Consider the following 20,275-nt stretch of genomic DNA (forward strand, 5'->3'; position numbering starts at 1 on the left):
AATAAATTCAAATTTGTAAAAGAGTTAGGCAGCACCGCACGATCTGTGCTCATAAGTGAGCGACTCTCGACCGTCTGTCCCTTCGCCGTTCCCACACCTGACAACAGCGCAGTTTTCCTCACCTGCCTAATTCAGTGGCCGCAGGTTTGAATATTTTCAAGTGTGGTTTGATAGAATCTGATGATGTTCTTTCTAGAATGAATCATGCCATTTTAATCTGTTTCTTTGTCAGGTATAATTCTGTTATCAGATTTTATTTTTCAGTTAGTTTCTAAATTTATTCATAAATTAGTTTTGACAGACTGAAGAACCTGGCAATAAGCCCGGGATCAAACTGTAACAAACCACCAAAATAAATCTGAATATGAATCAGACCTTACACATAAAATCCAGACAAGGGCTTTAAAAAATTACCCTAAACACTTACAAAAATAAATATATACTATTAAGGTAAGGTTTGTTCTGCCCAAAGGCAGGTCCGAACCTCCGCAGAGGTGTTCCTGAGCCGGAGTTTACGTGCGGTAGGGTGGCCAGTTCCTTTCCGCTCCTCCTTTCCCTTACCCCCCACCAACAGCGTGTGGCAACCCATCCAACTCCTAACCACGCCCAATGTTTCTGAACTTCGGAGATCTCACGGGATCCGGTGTTTCAACACGGCTACGGCCGTTGGCTATACTATTAAAGTTTTTTTTAAATTTAATTTTGTGTGGCTATTTCTAGCCAAGTGCAGCCCTTGTAAGGCGGACCCTCTGATGAGGGTGGGTGGCATCTGCCATGTGTAGGTAACTGCGTGTTATTGTGGTAGAGGATAGTGTTAGGTGTGGTGTGTGAGTTGCAGGGATGTTGGGGACAGCACAAACACCCAGCCCCCGGGCCACTGGAATTAACCAATGAAGGCTAAAATCCCCCACCCAGCCGGGAATCGAACCCAAGACCCTCTGAACCGAAGGCCAGTACGCTGACCATTCAGCCAACGAGTCGGGCACTATTAAAGTGATCCACATATTTTGTTCAATAGGTGCAATTGAAGGCTCTCCTTCTTGCTTCCAGGTGCTGATGTGACAAACATCAAACCATTCTACAAGAAGAAATCTTTCACTTACGTTTCTTTGGCAAGATCCAAACACTGCCTGGCCAGGATCCAGTAATAGTAACTGGCATCCTGGAAGCGAGACTCATTCACCGCATTCAGCGTCAGCTCCTGCAGGACACGAAATGCCTGGTCTGGGCGCCCAGCCTTGTGGAATGCTACAAACAAATAAAAATAATACAGTCCGTTGTTTTTGCTCATGATAACAAATGTTCTCGTTGGTTATAGAGAAACCACAAATAAACCCACATCAGGCAAGACGAGAAGTGAGCTAGTTTGTCTCAGATTTCTTAACAGAAACACTCTTGTAGCACCCCTCACTGTTAACAGAGATACTTTCACAGTATCTACAGACTGACATTGCCTTGAATGGGACAAACTTGAAGAGGATTTGACATCAGATTTCAAGATCACATGCCAGCACTTCATTTACATAAGCATGATCAATCAGCAGTTGTTGCACATCTACATGACAGAGAACATGAAGTACCAGATACACAGACGCACGCCCAAAGGGGATAACACTAAACATTTTGGAAACTATAAATTTAAAGACATCATTTAATAGAGTTACAACACACAATCAATGATAAAATTCAAAATGAATATTTATCTTGAATTTCAGCAGCAACTGTATATTTCTGAGATGACATACAGCTATAGTTGACCCAACATAGCTGTAATACATTTATAATGCATGCCCTTACTCTTAAATGTTATAGTATAATATTCTTTGAAAACAATTGTGTATTGAGTGGAAGAATGATATATGTTGCCATTTCACCACCTGTTGATGGAGCAAGTTCTCAAAACGCTTGGTGGAATAAATTATTTAATAAATCTTGTGACTGATAAATTTTAATACTGTATTTCATAAAAAACAGAAGCAGACCCGGCCAACAGCTGGAATCTGCAGATGATGATGATGATGATGATGATGATGATGAAATGAAATGTCGTATGGCTTTTAGTGCCGGGATATCCCAGGATGGGTTCGGCTCGCCAGGTTCAGGTCTTCTATTTGACGCCCATAGGTGACCTGCGCATCGTGATGAGGATGAAATGATGAAGAAGACAACACATACACAAGCCCCCGTGCCGTAGGAATTAACCAATTAAGATTAAAATCCCCTACCCGGCTGGGAATCGAACCCGGGACCCTCTGAACCGAAGGCCAGTACGCTGACCGTTCAGCCAACAAGTCGGACATGATGATGATGATGATGATAAAGAAACGGATTACGAAATGATGTCTTAAAAGAAGCAGATGAATATTGTTACTTGGATAGTAGAGTAACTAACAATGGCACAAATAAGGAGGACATAAAATGCAGGCTACCACAAGCAACGAAGGCCTTTCTTAAGAAAAGAAATTTACTCACTTGGAATTTTTTTTTTTTTTTTTTTTTTTTTTTTTTTTTTTTTTTTTTTTTTGCTAGGGGCTTTACGTCGCACCGACACAGATAGGTCTTATGGCGACGATGGGATAGGAAAGGGCTAGGAGTTGGAAGGAAGCAGCCGTGGCCTTAATTAAGGTACAGCCCCAGCATTTGCACTTGGAATATTGGTATAGGAATTAGAAAAAAGTTTTTTGAAGACTTTCTTCTGGAGCGTGACATTGTATGGAAGTGAAACATGGAAGATAACTAGTTCAGGAAGAAAGAAAGCTTTTGAAATGTGGTGTTACAGAATAACACTGAAGGTGAGATGGGTGGATCGAATCACAAACAAAAAGATACTGAATCAAATTGGTGAGAGGAGAACAATTTGGTGAAATTTGATCAGAAGAAGAGATGGAATGATATGGCACATTTTAAGACAGCCAGGTCTTCTTCAGTTGGTTTTTGAGGGAAATATAGGCAATAAAAACAGTAGGGGCAGACCAAGATATAAATATGACAAACAGATTAGAGTGGATGTGCGATGTAGTAGTTACGAACAAAGTTCAGCACAGGATAAGGTAGTATGGAGGGCTGCATCAAACTAGTCTATGGACTGATGACCCAAATAACACAAAGAAATAACTAAAAATTGAGAGAGTTTTATATGCGCCTTTCCACTACTCCACCGGCAATCTTACCACAAGCACACTGTCAGAGGCTGCCACTAGGAAGATTAAGGTTTATTTATACTTCTAACAAAATCTATTATTTCAATACCTTTCTGAGCCTCCACAAACTTGTCATTCTCAGCCAGCCACTGAGCATAAGGTACATAAACTAAGTCTCGGTACTCAGGATGTTTCTCAGCCAAGGCGAAGGCCTCCTTCCAGTCGCGGGCCTCCACGTGAATCAACACCACGCTCTTCTCGTCGCCAAGTTTGCGGTACATGTCTGTGGCATAGTTCAGCTGCCCTAGACGGCGCAAGTGTTGGGCAACTAAGGCCACACTCTCGCGATCAGCCTTATCCAGTCGGCGACCAACATCCACCAACCTGAACGGTTTCATTCACATTAATAATATAGCAAGAAATGAAAAAGGCATTCAATAAAATGGAAATTCATTCTACTATTAAAATATGTTTTAGCTTCTAAAAGTCCTAAGAAATGGCTTATTATACACATACGTAAATTCCACCTGTTTTCACATCTCTTTCAAAGGGGTTCCCTTGGGCGGTGACAACAATCTGGAATATATTTATGCTACTTATTTGAGCACCCTCATTGCATTTGTAGCAACAATGGTATATAAATATATGTTTTTCCACAAGCCATCTTATGCAATAGCCTCTTTAAACAGAACAAAAATTAACACTCAAATGATTTTGAACACAACTTTATGCTGGAAAGATTACTGCTGTTATAGGAGTGTTAAAAAGATTACAAGGCACAGGCTAAACTACACAGCAGCTTAGAAGCATTTATTTTCACTTATTCGCTCACATCTACTTTACATGAAGGTGTTTGTGCAACAGAGAAAAAAATAAATGAACCTGAAATACTTCAAAAAAATGCCATAAGATTAATTTATAAATACAACTTTTTGAAACAGTCTATTGAGATGTACAGGGACACATACATCGTACCTGTTAGGATGCGTAAGACATACTCTGAAGCACTACTCATCTACATATTTAAAAATGATACGATCTCCTTCAACACATAAATGAGATACAGGAAAGACATTCATAACTACCAACCAAACTAGGTCAATAGATAAGATATAGCCTACACTGGCCATGTGTCTTCTTCAAGGTATGGAATAAAACATACAGCATATTCTGCTGCAGTAACATATAACAAATTGCCAATTGAGTTAAGGAGTATTAATCATTTTTCACTATTTAAGAAGTCTATTTTTAATTATTTACAAAAAATATATACAAATGTATTGCCACAGTTAAATGTAATTGCTAATTTTCACCAGTATACTGCCAACACTGTTGCGATCAATGTATATTATATTAAGAATATTAAACATTTTTACATGAATTGTAAAGCCAAAATTGTAAAGAAACCCAAAACACTGCTCATTGTTCTGCTCTGCACTTCAGCTTTGTGATCACTGAGCTTTGGTCTAGTTCAAGTTTCCTCTTTGTGTATAATTTTATGTATTATGTCCAGTTGTTAAAACTCCACCTGTCATGAGATAGAAGATAAATCAACAAAACCAACTATGGTACATATTGGTTGTGCTGGTGAAGCTATCACAAACAAATCAATTTCAATAGACTAGTGCTTCGGAGTGTGTGACGCTGAAATAGTGGTAAACGACTCTTAAACTCGCAACGATCAGAAATGTATTCTGAAGGATCCAACCATTTCACGAGGTAGCTGCCGCCAATACTCCAGGTCAACAGAAAGCATTCAACGCATCGGACTATAAATAATAACGAAACTAAATAGCAAAATTCATCTACCAGAAACTTGTCCTCCAGTATAAACTCCTTCCAAGATCCTCTAGCTATTAGAAAAGCACACCAGAAGCAATCCTTCTACAAACTCCTTCGGGTTGTCACCAATGACTGATAAGTTAATTAAAACTGAACTCTGCATGGTTCCATTAGAACACAGCATTTCTCATCAGAGATAAAAAGTACTTACATATCCACCCAACCATTTTCTCCAATTATCTCTACAGCTCTCTGAGTATCTCCTGCCGAAAGGTACATCTCGGCAGCTGCTCGTGGCTCGTTGATGTTCCGAGCCCAGTCTGCTTTCTTGCGGATTAGAGCCTTGCGGTCCATGTTATCGACAGAACCGAGGTAGTCCTGAGGGAGGCAATAACAGGATTCATAATACTGACAATGACTAACAGCTAGGTTCTGGGATAGGAAGGAATACACAAGCGACAAATCCAGAGAAAGATAGGAACACATAACGGAATAAACAAAATGACAGATCAGTGTGTGAAAAGGAGAGTAGAATAAACATGAAAACACTAAAGGATAAGGACAATCAGCACATTTTTATACACTGCTGTCTTCATATAGTTTACAAAGACTAGAGTTAGAGGTATTAACCGATCGTCGACCTGGCTGTAAACCATGCCAAGAACCTCAAACTGGAGGCCTGTATTCTGACCATTCAACCAAACAACTAGACAGGCATAAAACTATTATTATTATTATTATTATTGAAGATTGGAACAGCTGTCTCTCACAGTAGAGTCTTAAACTGAACAAAAAGAAGACTGAATACCTGGAAACCATCCCAAGCAAAGGTTCAATTCAAGATGATGGAGAGACCTTAACGAAGACCATAAGCTTTGGGTATCTAGGATCTCACCTACAGACTAATGGTAGGATACGTGATGAAGTGCGAAGTAGGATAAAGACAGCATTAACAAGATGGTGGGAAGTCACAGGCGTACTCTGCGACAGAAAGATGCCATTACATTTCAAGTCCAAAATACAGTAGAAGTCCGCTATAGCGAGTACGGCATATAACGAGAACTCCGATATAGCGACGACTTTTTTCTGTCCCTTCAAAAGTCCTATATTAAACTGTGTATCGTCCTTCGGTTACAGCGAGAGCGCTATCACTGACGCATCCGTTATTACGAGCGATTAAGCGCGTGCGATTTTTCCGTAAGCGATATTTATGCACCCCAGCGATGATATTGCATACGATCGATTACTTTCAGCATCGTTTCCTCACTATGTGCACTAGAGAGTTCTCTCGTCGACATTCGAAGACAATGTCGTAGTCGAATAGTAATACCCGTCGACTGCTGTTCCGTAAAGAAAATTCGAAATGAAAGAGAACACATTTTCGTAATAAATGCGTACCGGTAAATAAACGGTTGTTAACTCGTTAAAAATTAAGGCGGACTAAACGACTGCTTAATTTTGAGGCTAAATACTCAATTAAGTAAGAAAGGGATACACCTCAAGATATGGCAGAGTGCTTAATTTGGATTTCGGAGGTTAGTTTATATTTTCTCGCGTCTGGTTAAATTACGGAACGGCTATTATGAAAATGTATATCGAGAAGGTTATCATTTCTCTACTAGCGCTTGAAGTGTGTTTTCATCATACGTATAGTACGCTAAGTTAGGATAGGTGATGCTTTTTGAATAAGAAAACTGAAACGTTTGCGACAAAATGCGATCGATCTTCTTCAGTACCATACGGTATAGTTTTCTCACTTCGTGCATTTGCGAGTTCTCTCGTCGACATTCGAAGACGATGTTGGAGTTGATTAGTACCTAATACCTGTCGACTGCAGCTCTCTAAAGAAAATTCGAAATGAAAGAGGATAACACGTTTCGTAATAAATGCGTAAATAACGTGGCCGATAGCAGTTGTTAACTCGTTAAAATAAAGACTGAATTAAACGATATCTTAATTTTAATGTTATATATGGAAATTAAGTAAGAATGTGATACACCTCAAGATATGGCAGAGTACATCACTGATTTCAGAGGATATTTCATATCTTCTCGCGCCTAGTTAAATTTCGGAAAGGCTATTTGAATGTAAATTTGTCACGAGGAGGTTATCATTTCTCTACTTGCGTTTGAAATATGTTTTCATGATACATATATGGTTAGGTTAGATGACGCCGTTTGAAGAAGAGAACTGAAGTGTTTGCCACAGAAACCTCTGGAGTGATAACGTATTTCTCCGAATCCAAGACTTTTTTCTCAGAATCTCATGCAAAAACTCAAGGGTTGTCTTGCATTCGCGGTCTAACAGTAAGTTAATGGATACCACTGGCAACTACCGCGGTAACCACGCTACTTCTTTTCACACGCGCACAAAACTTGTTGACAATAAACGACCGCCTCCTTACTATAGCCAACATCGCCAGTGCAGTTACACACAGGATCGCAAGAAATAGTGAAGAGAGTATGGCGTTCTATTAGCCTTTACAAAAACGTTTCTCAAATCTGCAGAATAACATCAAAACATGCGAGCCTTCAAATTCTTAGAAAGGCCGTGGCTACTCAGTGGCAGAGTTATAACGCGTCTATTGTACTTGACGCTTAGCAAAATTAAGTCCTATAGACAGCAGGAATATTTTCGGCATAGGCCTAACTAAAGCCAATATTTGGCGTTAGCGTGAAGACAAAGAGCGGAATGGCCACACCGTGGCGCAATAAACTCGTTCGTTGACTTTCGACGTCCGCGATTAGGCCTATACATCGCTAGCCGCTGAAGCTGGCCGAACCCGGCAAGCGAGACGTGCGTGTAGCGGTAGCCGGTTACATCTGACGCTGAGTAAAAGTAACAGTTTCATAGACAGCAAGAATAATTTCCTGATGGATCGTCGTAATGTACAGACGCATGCAATAGGTACTGCCGGCAAATTTTCAACGGGTTCTTTTCGGTATTATGATGCCAATTTTAAGTTAATGGCCCTTAAACCCGCGGAAATAAAGAATAATTGTGCAGCCACAAAACAAATAGGCATGACGAAAGTCAATGTTCGGCGTCTAAAAATGCATAGGCCTATTGTACAACAAAGGCATTCGTATGATTTTACAAAGTACATTTTGAGCCTGATTTAAATTTTTTGAAGGAAAAAGTGGGGTTCATCTTGGATTCAGAGAAATACGGTACTCTATTTTTTTCAGAATGAAATTAAACATACACTTTCACGTAGTATCGGATTTCGAAAAATAACAAACAAGTAAGCCGTAATGTGGATAACATCTGCGGAAACGCAAGTTTTTAACAAACTGATTGCCATTTCATACCAATTTTTAATATGCATGGGGAGTTTTCCGACTTTTATACAGAAATCAGATATAACGGCAATCCGCTATAGCGAGTAAATTTTCCGATGTTGTGAATTCTCGCTGTAACGGACTTCTACTGTATACTGCATGATAGTACATCTTGTTGTTTTATACAGTGTTGAATGTCAACCAGCGTCAATTACACACACCATGGAAATACTCCTTCATCATGTCAAAAACGACACTGTTCACCAGCAAATGGGCGCTGCACCCATCACTGGGAAGGCACGGGAAAAACCGTCTCAAATGGTATGGTGCTGCACCTGGAACAGTTGCCAATTTCACCCACACCTTTGAAATTAATGAGCATCGACCACGTGGATGTTCAAGGCAGCGCTGGCATGATACAGTAAATGGTGATATGAAGACTCTGAACTTAAGACCACACGATGCCAAGACCATGGAAAATGGCGAGCGAAGATTAGAATAGCGGACCCTGCACCAGTGGGAAAACGCTAGGAAGAAGAAAATTATTATTATTATTATTATTATTATTATTATTATTATTATTATTATTATTATTATTATTACCACCAACACCTCACACACAACAAATCACCCATCTGGCAGCTGCATTCTAGGTGCTCTGTAGTCTTCAAATTTAAATTCAACTAAAATTCTTTCAGGCACTTCGAATGATGCATTAACATGCGTTTCAGAATGGGAACTGTGGTAAGAGAAACTTAGCATGCACGAGGACAAAGTGCTGCAGCAACAGTGTCCGGCGCTTCGGCACAATGGTCAGCATCATGGCCCCTGGTTCGATTCATAGATTACAAGTCATTAATCTCATTTTTGGTCCGTATTGACGATAGTGATTGCATACAATTTACAAAATATATTTTGTAAATTGTATGTAATCGATTCATAGAGTCGCAGGTTCAGTTGCCATCCGGGTTGGGTATTACAGGTGCGTCTCCTTAATTCCTTTCACTGAGGAACTGGGGTGTTCATGTTTGTCCGGCCTCAGGAAGGGCATCTGGATGTAAAACAGGACCACATCCTGCGACAATGGCAGGTCAGTGGGGGAGGCAGGGGAGACGAGGACAAGTAGTAGAACCAACCTGAGCGAGATCAAACATCCGTAGGTCCATGTACATGCTGAGGGCTCTCTGCTCTTGGCTAGTGCGCTGGTACAGTCGTGCTGCATCCCGGAACTTGCCGCGAAAAGCCAGGACGTCTGCAAGAAATAGATCCTTCTGATTTTCTCCTTTCCGCTGTCGCTCCTACAATATTGTAAGAAAACAAAATATTTTAGAGAAAAAGAAATACAGGCACAGAATTGCATAGTTCAAAAATAGTATAATACAATCATGTCAGAAGCATTATATTACAGACTATTATTATAAATAAAATGAGTGAACATGTGTACAATATATACAAGTTGGCTGTTGCTGCCCAGAAGTTAGTAAAATTCAGTTCACCTGGTGTTGCATGTAGAGCAGAGTTAAGCCTATTCAATTAGTTTTCCCTTCAGGGCATTTCTAAATAGTTATAATAGGTGAGCCATCTGTTTTAGCAGAGAGCTTTGGGTGACGTTCAAGCAGTCAGGTGTGACGTAGGCCGGCACGTCACGTGTATGCAGCAGGGACAGCAAGGCGACACCCTTACACTCGATGCCAGACAGGACGAGTCAAGGTCGAGTAAAGATGTGTACCAGCAAGGTGAATGGGCGTGCTGGTCTAGCAACACCCTTACACTCGATGCCGTACAGGACGAGTTAAGGTCAAATAAAGATGTGTACCAGCAAGGTTGTCGCGGGACATAGTGCAACGTGTTTTACTTATACGCTTATACAGTGATAATGGTGAACTTGGTTTATCATATATTTCTGTGCTTCGACTGCTTGACTTTTGCATAGTTTCCCTTTTAGATCGAAAGTAAAGCTGAATGATTAGTGTTTATCTGGTCGAACACTTGTTTAAGAATACACTTTTGTTCCTTTACGATCTGACTGTGTGCAAGAAAGAAGTGATTTTAGTTCATTCCAGCACAGAGACTCATAAGTTATTGTATCACTATTGTTTACTATTCAATAAACGTTTGTATTTGGAACAAAACATTCCCACTAATTCTGTACTTACACACTCAGAGTAACACAGTATTGTTGCTGTTTTAGATGATAATCTTGATTTATAATAAAAAGGCATGAAAATTTTAACTCACCAAATGAAAGGGTCTCAGGTATGGACACAGGACAGCTATCATCAGAGGAGCAAACGAACCAGATGGCTGATACACTATGTATGTATGTATGTATGTATGTATGTATGGATGGATGGATGGATTGATAGTAATTACAAAGTTGGCGCCACAATCTAAGGTTAACGAGCCTGCCTTAACGGGAAGCCCCAGATTTGATTCCTGCCTGGTCAGGAATTTTTACCTGGACTGAGATCCATTCAGCCCTCGTGATAACAATTGAGGAGCTATTTGACAGTGAGATAGCGGCCCCTGTCTAGGAACCCAAGAATAACGACCGAGAGGACCACGCATCGCCTCTGAGCAGCGGCTTACTTACCCTATTTACAGTTAAATATTACGGTAACCTTATATATATAAAACAAGAACGTACCTGAAAATCTTGGATCAGCTCCAGATACTTCAGATCCTTGATACGGATGAAAGCTTTTCTTGCAACTTCAAAGTCAAGGCCTTCTAGGGCTGCGTGGGCAAGAGCTTCCCAATCACCATCCGTCACTCCGAGACAAGCTACCTTGTACGCCTCCCTGCAAAGGTTCAACACATTACTGCAGACTATAGTGATGCTTCCCACACTCACTTAGGAAATCTTCATAACAAGGAAATGAGAACAGACCGCTGTGATATCAACCAGGTCCTGGCTTGGTCCCCAGATACCTCATTCGTCTCATTGGTTTAAAAGCGTTTCAAATCTGCACATAATTATGCAGTACAGGGTGACTCAAAAGTCTGTTAACATTTGACGATGCAATACCTCAAGGAATATTGGAGGAAAAGAGGGAATAATTAACACACGTGATTGGCACCAAAATGTGACTTGATAGAAGAGTTCCTTCTTCAAAGAAAAAGTTCCTCACACACTGGGAAAACACATTTCCCTGTTAAATCCTTTTACTGATCTCCATGTCCATGCCAATTCACTTCCCAAATACTTGAAGTTGTTTGCAATGGCAATGTCTCATCCCATATAGCTCGGAAACTAAAACGTTAATGAGACAAGATAACTCAAAACCCCAAGCTGCAGAAATGAAGTCCCTATGCACCATGATACAGAAGACCAGGAAGGACAAGTTCAGAAATGAAAAAGTCCGAGAGGAGGTGGGAATAGGAGACTCCCTACTACAGAGGCTCCAGAAAGCAAGACTGAAGTGGTTGGGCCATGTAAGAAGGATGAGTGCAAGCAGGACTGCAAGAAGAGAATATAAAAGAGAAGTAGAAAGGAAAAGACCAGTGGGCAGGCTCAGAGGAAAAGGGATCGATCTGGTGAAGAAAGATGTTGAGGAGAGAAGGCAAGATTGGGAGCGATCTGGTGAAGAAAGATGTCGAGGAGAGAGGACAAGATTGGGAGAAGATTACGAGAGAACAGTGGTTCATTGACAAAGCTGAAGAGGACTCGTACACCACACCCCAGCAACTGGAGCTGGTCAACGATGATGATGATGATGATGATGATGATGATCTCATCTCCCAGATTTTACAGTACCCACCTTTTCGCTTTCTCCTCAAACCAACACCATTACCTCGCTTCCCTCCACAGTAATTTTCATTTTATAATTACCAATATACTCACTCCGTACGTCCAGTTAACCTTGCACTTCCTTTCCATTTGCTCCCCTCATGCTCAATGGAAGTAATATTTTACTTATTTTTTTTAAAGCAAACAGTCTTTGGAAGAAGACTGTTAAACAGAGAATCAATTCCTTCAAAATCATTTTTTAGACATGGACATACTTACTGATAGAGCTTCTTCTCTAAGTATTGATACATTGGAGCTGACAGAGGAACTTCGATAGTAGACATAGTTGATACATGTAGACAGAATACCTTTGAGCCACACAAGCCAACAACAAATCCCTGTAAGGCAAAAGAGAAATTAAACAACAGATAAACAAAACTCCTGTTCATCATTTGACATTGCCAACAATAGTGGTACAACAGTTAGTCACTGGCCTTAAGTTTCTCAGGCAGCAGGTCCGATACTGGCTGAGGTTGAACATATACAAGAGTTTTTGTATGTGACAATTTCTAGTATGTACAAGAAGCTGCAGTACCAATAACAATTTTGAGTATGTTAAAGTGCTGCACTCTGGACTCTATTAAGACTTACCTATTCAATGAACATTCACCCACACATCTTAATTTTACAAGTTCGCTACAGCATGTTAGTCATTTTCAAAAGAATTCCATTTCTCCTTCTGTTTGTTTAGTTTCTTATCCCAGTTATTTCTGGGGTCACTGTAGCTACCTTGGCTCATTTAGGGTTTTGGTCAGGGATTTTAAGGTGACCACTCCTCCCAAAGAATTCATTGGGATTCAAACCTCAACCATGTGGAAGGAAAGCCACTGCACAAACCACAACCCTCACCAAGTTCCTTGTTCATCTACTGACTGTGGTCATCTCTCATTCAACTCCCATATCAAGAATGAAGAAAAGGTCCCTTGATGAGTGGGGACACTGCCAGAAAGATGAGAAGATGCAGATCAAGAACAATGGGAGCCTGTCTATGAAGACAGTAGGTTCCTTTTTTCCCCACACCAACCTGTCATTACACAACAGAATGATTATTACCACTAAATTCAGGATATATTAATAGAGCATTCATCCAAGATTCCTTGGACTCTGTGAGGTCCAAGCAAGTCACGCTGCACACACTTCTTGATCAATACTCTGCAGGTAGGATTGTAAATACTGGCAGCAGCTAGTTTTCAAAAGGTCGTGACAGTGAATGCCCTTGACATTTACATCCAGGAGGTCATTCTACCTTTGAACATAGTCCTGAAATTCCTCTTACGTGGTGGATGCAACTAGGACAGCAATGTTCAAGGAACACAACTGTGTAGTGGAAGGATACACACTTTGCACTGTTGCAGGGAAGATATGAAACACTAAGATATAATATATCAGGTCTTACCATGAGCTTCTGCTGATGCACTGGGAAATTGCTTGCCTTGATGCAGAGGGTGTTGTTGCCAGAGAAACATAACATCTCCTCACAATGAGAGTTCCAAGCAACACTGTTGGCATTTTGTTCCTAAAACACACAAATATTAATACATTACTTTTAAAATTTGATTATCAATTTATAATATCATGAACAACTGCATTTCAAATTACATTTGAACAGATCATGTACAGTGCACAACAAAGGTATCATTTTCAACTGCAGCAGGCCGAGTGTTTGAATGACCAGCGCTCTTCTACAATCTTCTGTCCTGCCAGTATCCTCCCCCTTTCCAGGCTCCTCCTAGCCATGGTTCATCCATCTCTTAGTCTGCCTGTGGATCATTTTCCACATATTTCTCTTTCAAAACAGGCTTTAGGTATATATCTGGTGGCTAAACCACTCCAACCACACCCTCCAGAATGTCAAGTGCCCTTAATTGTAGCCCTATTTGGAGGCAGACTGATTCTACCCTATCTGGTCTTTTGTACACTGAACCTGAGGAGTTTCATCTCTGCCGTCCCATCTAGTCTGGGCAGCAGATTCAAGCCCACAGGTTAGGATGAGAAGCAAGCTGGACTTATACAATGACATTTTAGCTTTCGTCCCGTACCATAGAAGCTGTGACAGAGAACTGAACCCTACTGTTAATTTCTGTTGCCTGCTCACAAAATGCTGGATTGTTTTAATGTCATGCTGTCCTCCTTTGCTCTCTCCTCATCCAAACCTTCCACCAAGATCATCTTCAGTCTCGCCCCGTATCGTGTCACCATCTGCAAACACCATTGCATTTCAGTACATGTCTTCGTTCATGACTGACTTGATGGTTTCATCCATAGCGCTTATGAAGAGCAAAGTAAAAAGGCACCTTCCCTCCTGCACTCCAGTTCCACTCTCACGCCAGTCTGTTCCTCTAGCTTGTGCTTCTGGTTTCTGGGTAGAGCTGTTTCTCTTGCACCAATAATAAGTTACGTCGCAAAGGTGATGACACTATATCAATAAAGACTGCTATGACAGGCTTGTTCCTTTCCCAACATATCTCAAAGAAACATCCTGGTAGCGAGGTTGATCTATCAGGTCTAAATCCATATTGTTCTACTTCCAGAGCTTTCTCATGAGCTTTTCTAGCAGTACAGATTCATAGATCTTGAGATCACGAGAGAGGAGAGTTATACTTCTGTCATTTATACGCTTTTTAATTTCTTCTTTAATCAATAAGCACATAACAAATCCCTTCGTTCAATAGTCTGATATAAAATATAAGACAAACAAAAGTTACATCCACAAGTTAGGAAACAGAAATGTAGACATTCACAGAAAAGCTATTTAACCCTAAAATTGCAGACCGTCCGTTTCGTCAAGTGCGATCTAGCGATGGATTGACCAGTTCATTCATGTGAACTATTTCAATCGTTCAAATGAAGTAATGAAGCCTGACGAAGCTGCTCACAAGGGCATTTGTTCACAGTGTCTCACTCACGCAATAGAGCTTAATAACACTTAATAATATTACCAACAAAGATCTACAATTATGGACACCCTGTGGCTTACCCGCTTACAGCATCTGGATGACGGTTGATAGGGACAGGGAAGAAATATACAGAGAAGCCTGTGTCATATGAAGAAGGAAATACGTGTAAGAACACAGTTGACAGGTAGGATGGGTCTGGGAATAAAGAGGTAATGAGTGGCGCAGATAGTGGAAGAGGGAAGAGAATGAGTGAACGGGCGACAAACGAATTGAATGAGTTGTAAGTGTAAGAACTGTGAAGTGTTGAACCACCAGTTCATTGAAATTGAGTGGTTAGTTGATACTTCATAGGAGTGAAGCGTTCATTTTGAACGACTCATTCACAAACTAGTGCGAACGTCTTTCTGAAAGACGGTGTCGTTTTTCCGCCGTAGGTTTATAACTGGAGACCAGATGGCACTAATATAGATACCAGCTGAATACTTATACTTTTATCTTCAATTTTTAAAGTCTTTGAAAAACAAGCAACGGTCTGGAAAAGTTTATTTAGCCGCAGAAGTTGTGACGTGAAAATGGGAACTAATATTTACTGGACATAACTGAATTATAACATCAAAGCATCTAAGAGTATTTATTTATTCATCTGTCGTGTCGACTTGGGTATCGAGCCGTTATCAATATTATCGGCCATTGTTGGAACTGTTACCTAACTGTGGAGGTTACCAGACAAATTTAATTCAAGTTACTTATCCATTATTGTCACGCATTTGACTGGACTATGTGATGCGCTGAATTATCATTTGTGACTTCTGCGCACCTTCGCGGTGCACGCGTTGAATCATGGGACTGGCTACTTCCCCAGCTCAGTGTGAGCTCGGTAGTCTGGTCGCCGCTACACTCCAAGATGGCTGTGTTGTGTGAAGCTCCCAAGTGGACGGCTTGGCAAGAAGGGAAAGCGATTGCAATGGAGCCTGACTCCGGTGGTTAAATGATGATGTTAGGGCTAGGCCCTGTTATTCTTTTGAAAGTTATCCAGTGTGCTCCAACCTTAATATTTTCTTAATGTAACATGTAAACTTGGTGCTGTGAGTTAACCGTTATCGGTATGAAAAGTTTTAAGTGTCTTGTAAGTTGGATATCTTGCCTCCAAGTAAGTACTGAAAATTATAATTTATTGAAGGGATTCCGTTCGTTCAGACACTAGAGTGAGTAATTTCATCGTGGACGTGACCAACATCATAAACGCAACTTTTGGTATAGTGTAACCTTGTAAGCAAAATTTGATATATATTTGAACTGAATGCGTTGGAAAAAGAAAATTAATGTAATGTAGGGAGATCGGGATCGCTAGTTATGCGTGTATGAGGTGGTATTTTGTGTAAGTGATTTTATCTTATGGTTTTGTCGGTGTGCATTATTGCCAACTGTTCTTCTTGATGTTCATAAGGATGATGAATATTATTATTATTATTATTATTATTATTATTATTATTATTATTATTATTACTTTTATTCTTTTAGTAATTCATTTCGGTGTGTGTTTTCTCCCTTAATTTTTCCCTGGTTGGTGGTATTTGCTGTCTGATTTTAGTCCTATTGCCTTCATGGTTGATTATTTGTACGTGATTATTATTGCATTGTTCCGGGCGTTAATTAATGACACCTCATATTCGCATCGTAGCGCAATCCAGGGCCCCCTCTGTTCTAAAGTATGTAAGCCGCAGGGGAATTGATTAACTGAAGCTAATGTAAACTGGTACTATCACCTCTTGGATAAATAATAATTATTATTATTATTTTTAATAACTTAAAATCTTAAAATTGAAATTTGCTGGTCGAAATTAAGTTTAATAATGGGGGTCTTCTTTCGTTGTCTTATAACATTTCTCCCATTGTTTGTGTTCCTTGCTTTTGTCTTTATTACGTCATGTCATCCCTTCTTATCTAATCTGATGATATGTTTTTTTTTTTTTTGGGTGGCTTTGATGATTATAATGGGATTTTGGCTTCGGGTCAGTAACTGGTAGCTCCTGTTGTGTGCTTCAGTGTTCTATTATTATTATTATTATTATTATTATATGCGCACCGTTAATTGTAAATTTCCTTTAATATACTTCTTTTTGTTGGGGTTGCTGTGCGCTATTATTTTATTGTGTTTTCATCTAGCTCGTTTCTTTGGTGTAATGTTAATTCGCGGTTGGAGCCACTATTTTTTTTTTTCCTTTTTCGTGTGTCCTTGTGCGAGTCTTGTAATTTAGCATTTTAGTAGTGTAGCAAATTTCAATTTTAAACAGATTTTATATCGCGGGCCCGCATATCGGTTGCAACCAAATTTTAAAATAAATTTTAATCTTTCTGTATGTAAGGTAATGAGTTAGTAATGAATTTTCAAACCTTAATTTTGGTGGAAGCCTATGTTAATGTGAGCTTCATTTCATCTTAATTTCAATTTTATTTTAAAATACTGTTTCATTTAGTTTAATTGCATTTTTAATTTTTGGAAAAAGAAATATATACATTTATTGTTCTTATTTTATACCATTTTCAAATTAAATTTACATAGTAAATTTTATTCATTTTAAATTTATCTCGTGTGTCATTTAGTAGCTAGCAATATTTATCTGGCAACCTGTCAAAGTTATGTAAGACTCTGGCCTTTTAATTCTCGCCTTTGCCCTCCACGCTTCATATTTTATGCTACTGCCCTTACGGTAAGTATTGTGCTTGTTTTCTTCTTGATGTTTGTGCTTTTTCATTTGGATGTTTTGTTTACTAATTGGTAAGGTTGCAGTAGTGATACAGAGGGGGCCCTGGATTGCGCTACGATGCGAATATGAGGTGTCATTGATTAACGCCCGGAACAATGCAATAATAATCACGTACAAATAATCAACCACAAAGGCAATAGGACTAAAATCAGACAGCAAATACCACCAACCAGGGAATAATTAAGGGAGAAAACACGCACCGAAATGAATTACTAAAAGAATAAAAGTAATAATAATAATAATAATAATAATAATAATAATAATAATAATAATAATAATAATAATAATAATAATAATAATAATAATATTCATCATCCTTATGAACATCAAGAGGAACAGTTGGCAATAATGCACACCGACAAAACCATAAGATAAAATCACTTACACAAAATACCACCTCATACACGCATAACTAGCGATCCCGATCTCCCTACATTACATTAATTTTCTTTTTCCAACGGATTCAGTTCAAATATATATCAAATTTTGCTTACAAGGTTACACTATACCAAAAGTTGCGTTTATGATGTTGGTCACGTCCACGATGAAATTACTCACTCTAGTGTCTGAACGAACGGAATCCCTTCAATAAATTATAATTTTCAGTACTTACTTGGAGGCAAGATATCCAACTTACAAGACACTTAAAACTTTTCATACCGATAACGGTTAACTCACAGCACCAAGTTTACATGTTACATTAAGAAAATATTAAGGTTGGAGCACACTGGATAACTTTCAAAAGAATAACAGGGCCTAGCCCTAACATCATCATTTAACCACCGGAGTCAGGCTCCATTGCAATCGCTTTCCCTTCTTGCCAAGCCGTCCACTTGGGAGCTTCACACAACACAGCCATCTTGGAGTGTAGCGGCGACCAGACTACCGAGCTCACACTGAGCTGGGGAAGTAGCCAGTCCCATGATTCAACGCGTGCACCGCGAAGGTGCGCAGAAGTCACAAATGATAATTCAGCGCATCACATAGTCCAGTCAAATGCGTGACAATAATGGATAAGTAACTTGAATTAAATTTGTCTGGTAACCTCCACAGTTAGGTAACAGTTCCAACAATGGCCGATAATATTGATAACGGCTCGATACCCAAGTCGACACGACAGATGAATAAATAAATACTCTTAGATGCTTTGATGTTATAATTCAGTTATGTCCAGTAAATATTAGTTCCCATTTTCACGTCACAGAAGTGAAAGTATGTACATATGTTCTTAGAATCAAGATCGCAGCCCGCTTTGTTAACAATACTGAAATCAAGCACTTGATTTTTGAAGATCTTAGTGACATTACTGATGGTGACAGTGATTGTGTTAATTCTCACGAGGAAATTATTCCTGAAAGTAGTGAAAGCAACAGCAAAGAACAAGGTGCCTCAGAAGTAATGGGGGAAATCCCAATAACCGGAATGATGTTCAAGTCGGTGCAGGTTATGTTATTATTGGCAATATTTGAAGAAACCAGTGACGGGATAAGTGTGAACGGTTGATATTCGTGCAGATTGTTATAATGACTTTGATCACTATATAGGAAAGAAGAAACTGACCTAAGAAAACTGAGATAAGCTGTAAGTTTGAAATTCGTGAAAAGAACTCAATTTCCGTTTCAATAAAAAAATTGCTTTTTAATTAGCAATGGTCGACCTATTCAATACCATCAGCTTAATATAGTGTCCTATATAATTGGTTGATAAAATAGGTACAGTGATAGATTATATTCTGATAGATCAAAATGTATGGAAAGATGTAAATGATGTTAAGGTCATTCCAAGTGAAGACTTTTATTTTCATTGGTGTATATTGAAGGAAATAACTGCAGCATTTAACAAACAAACCTTCGGCAGTTATTTCAGGTATTCTATTAGCTTGGAACATTAGTTATTTCAGTTAGGAACTGAGGTGGCTGTGTCCACAGCAGGGATAGCACTGTCTTTCTTGAATTACACCACAACAGTTTTGCTTGTCATGAAGTATCCTTCACTATTAATTCTTTCTGCTTTAGTTCTTAATAATTCTTGCACCTTATTGTATGTGTTATTTTGTCCATCAGTTCTTCTCGAACTTGCCTTCAATAAAGGCGTTGTTGTGCCTTAGCTAATGTTGAAAAAGTGACGTCTTCTTTCTCTGAATTGTATTTGTGACTGTGTTCAGGACATTTTCATGTTGTAAACATTTCTCAGCTGACAAAGCAGGGGTCCCCATACAACAAAAAATGTAAAATTAAGCAATTTCCTCAATTGTGCCGAAAGTTTAAGGGCTAAAGGGGAATGTTTCAAATTGCGAGTTTTCGATAGCTCTATTAAACTTTTAAAAAATTCGAAAATCACTTCCGGCTTAAATGCAGTTCCGTAAAAACAGCAGAAAATCGCTTGTTTCTTTACTCATCTTTCTGTAATGTGTTCCTTGATTCAATACCCTCAGCCGCTTTTTGATTTTTTGAAATATGTCCTCACTGAATGTAGTTATAAGAGCTTAAGTGAAAATCTGCATTCACTCACATTAGCGCTCATAGCGGTATAAAAAGGCAAACTGCTAATCTAATAGACTGGGTAACGCTGATTAAGGAAAGGATTGTAATTTTTAGGAATAAATAAAGAATATATT

The 20,275-nt window shown here is 39.3% G+C and overlaps 1 protein-coding gene across 1 annotated transcript in view; it reads right to left on the minus strand.

Moving 5' to 3' along the window:
- Window positions 1-20,275, minus strand: part of Oseg1 (intraflagellar transport protein Oseg1) — a 78,883-nt gene that overhangs the window by 24,536 nt on the left and 34,072 nt on the right. Inside the window, exons 11-17 of the mRNA XM_067156120.2 lie at window positions 13,390-13,509; window positions 12,213-12,331; window positions 10,851-11,004; window positions 9,340-9,501; window positions 5,134-5,300; window positions 3,250-3,524; window positions 1,104-1,248 (exon numbers count right to left, since the gene is read on the minus strand). Of these exons, the coding sequence (XP_067012221.1) occupies window positions 1,104-1,248; window positions 3,250-3,524; window positions 5,134-5,300; window positions 9,340-9,501; window positions 10,851-11,004; window positions 12,213-12,331; window positions 13,390-13,509 (1,142 nt within the window). The remainder of the gene's footprint in view (window positions 1-1,103; window positions 1,249-3,249; window positions 3,525-5,133; window positions 5,301-9,339; window positions 9,502-10,850; window positions 11,005-12,212; window positions 12,332-13,389; window positions 13,510-20,275) is intronic.

Source organism: Anabrus simplex, chromosome 12 (assembly GCF_040414725.1).
Source record: "Anabrus simplex isolate iqAnaSimp1 chromosome 12, ASM4041472v1, whole genome shotgun sequence".
Lineage (NCBI taxonomy): Eukaryota > Metazoa > Arthropoda > Insecta > Orthoptera > Tettigoniidae > Anabrus > Anabrus simplex.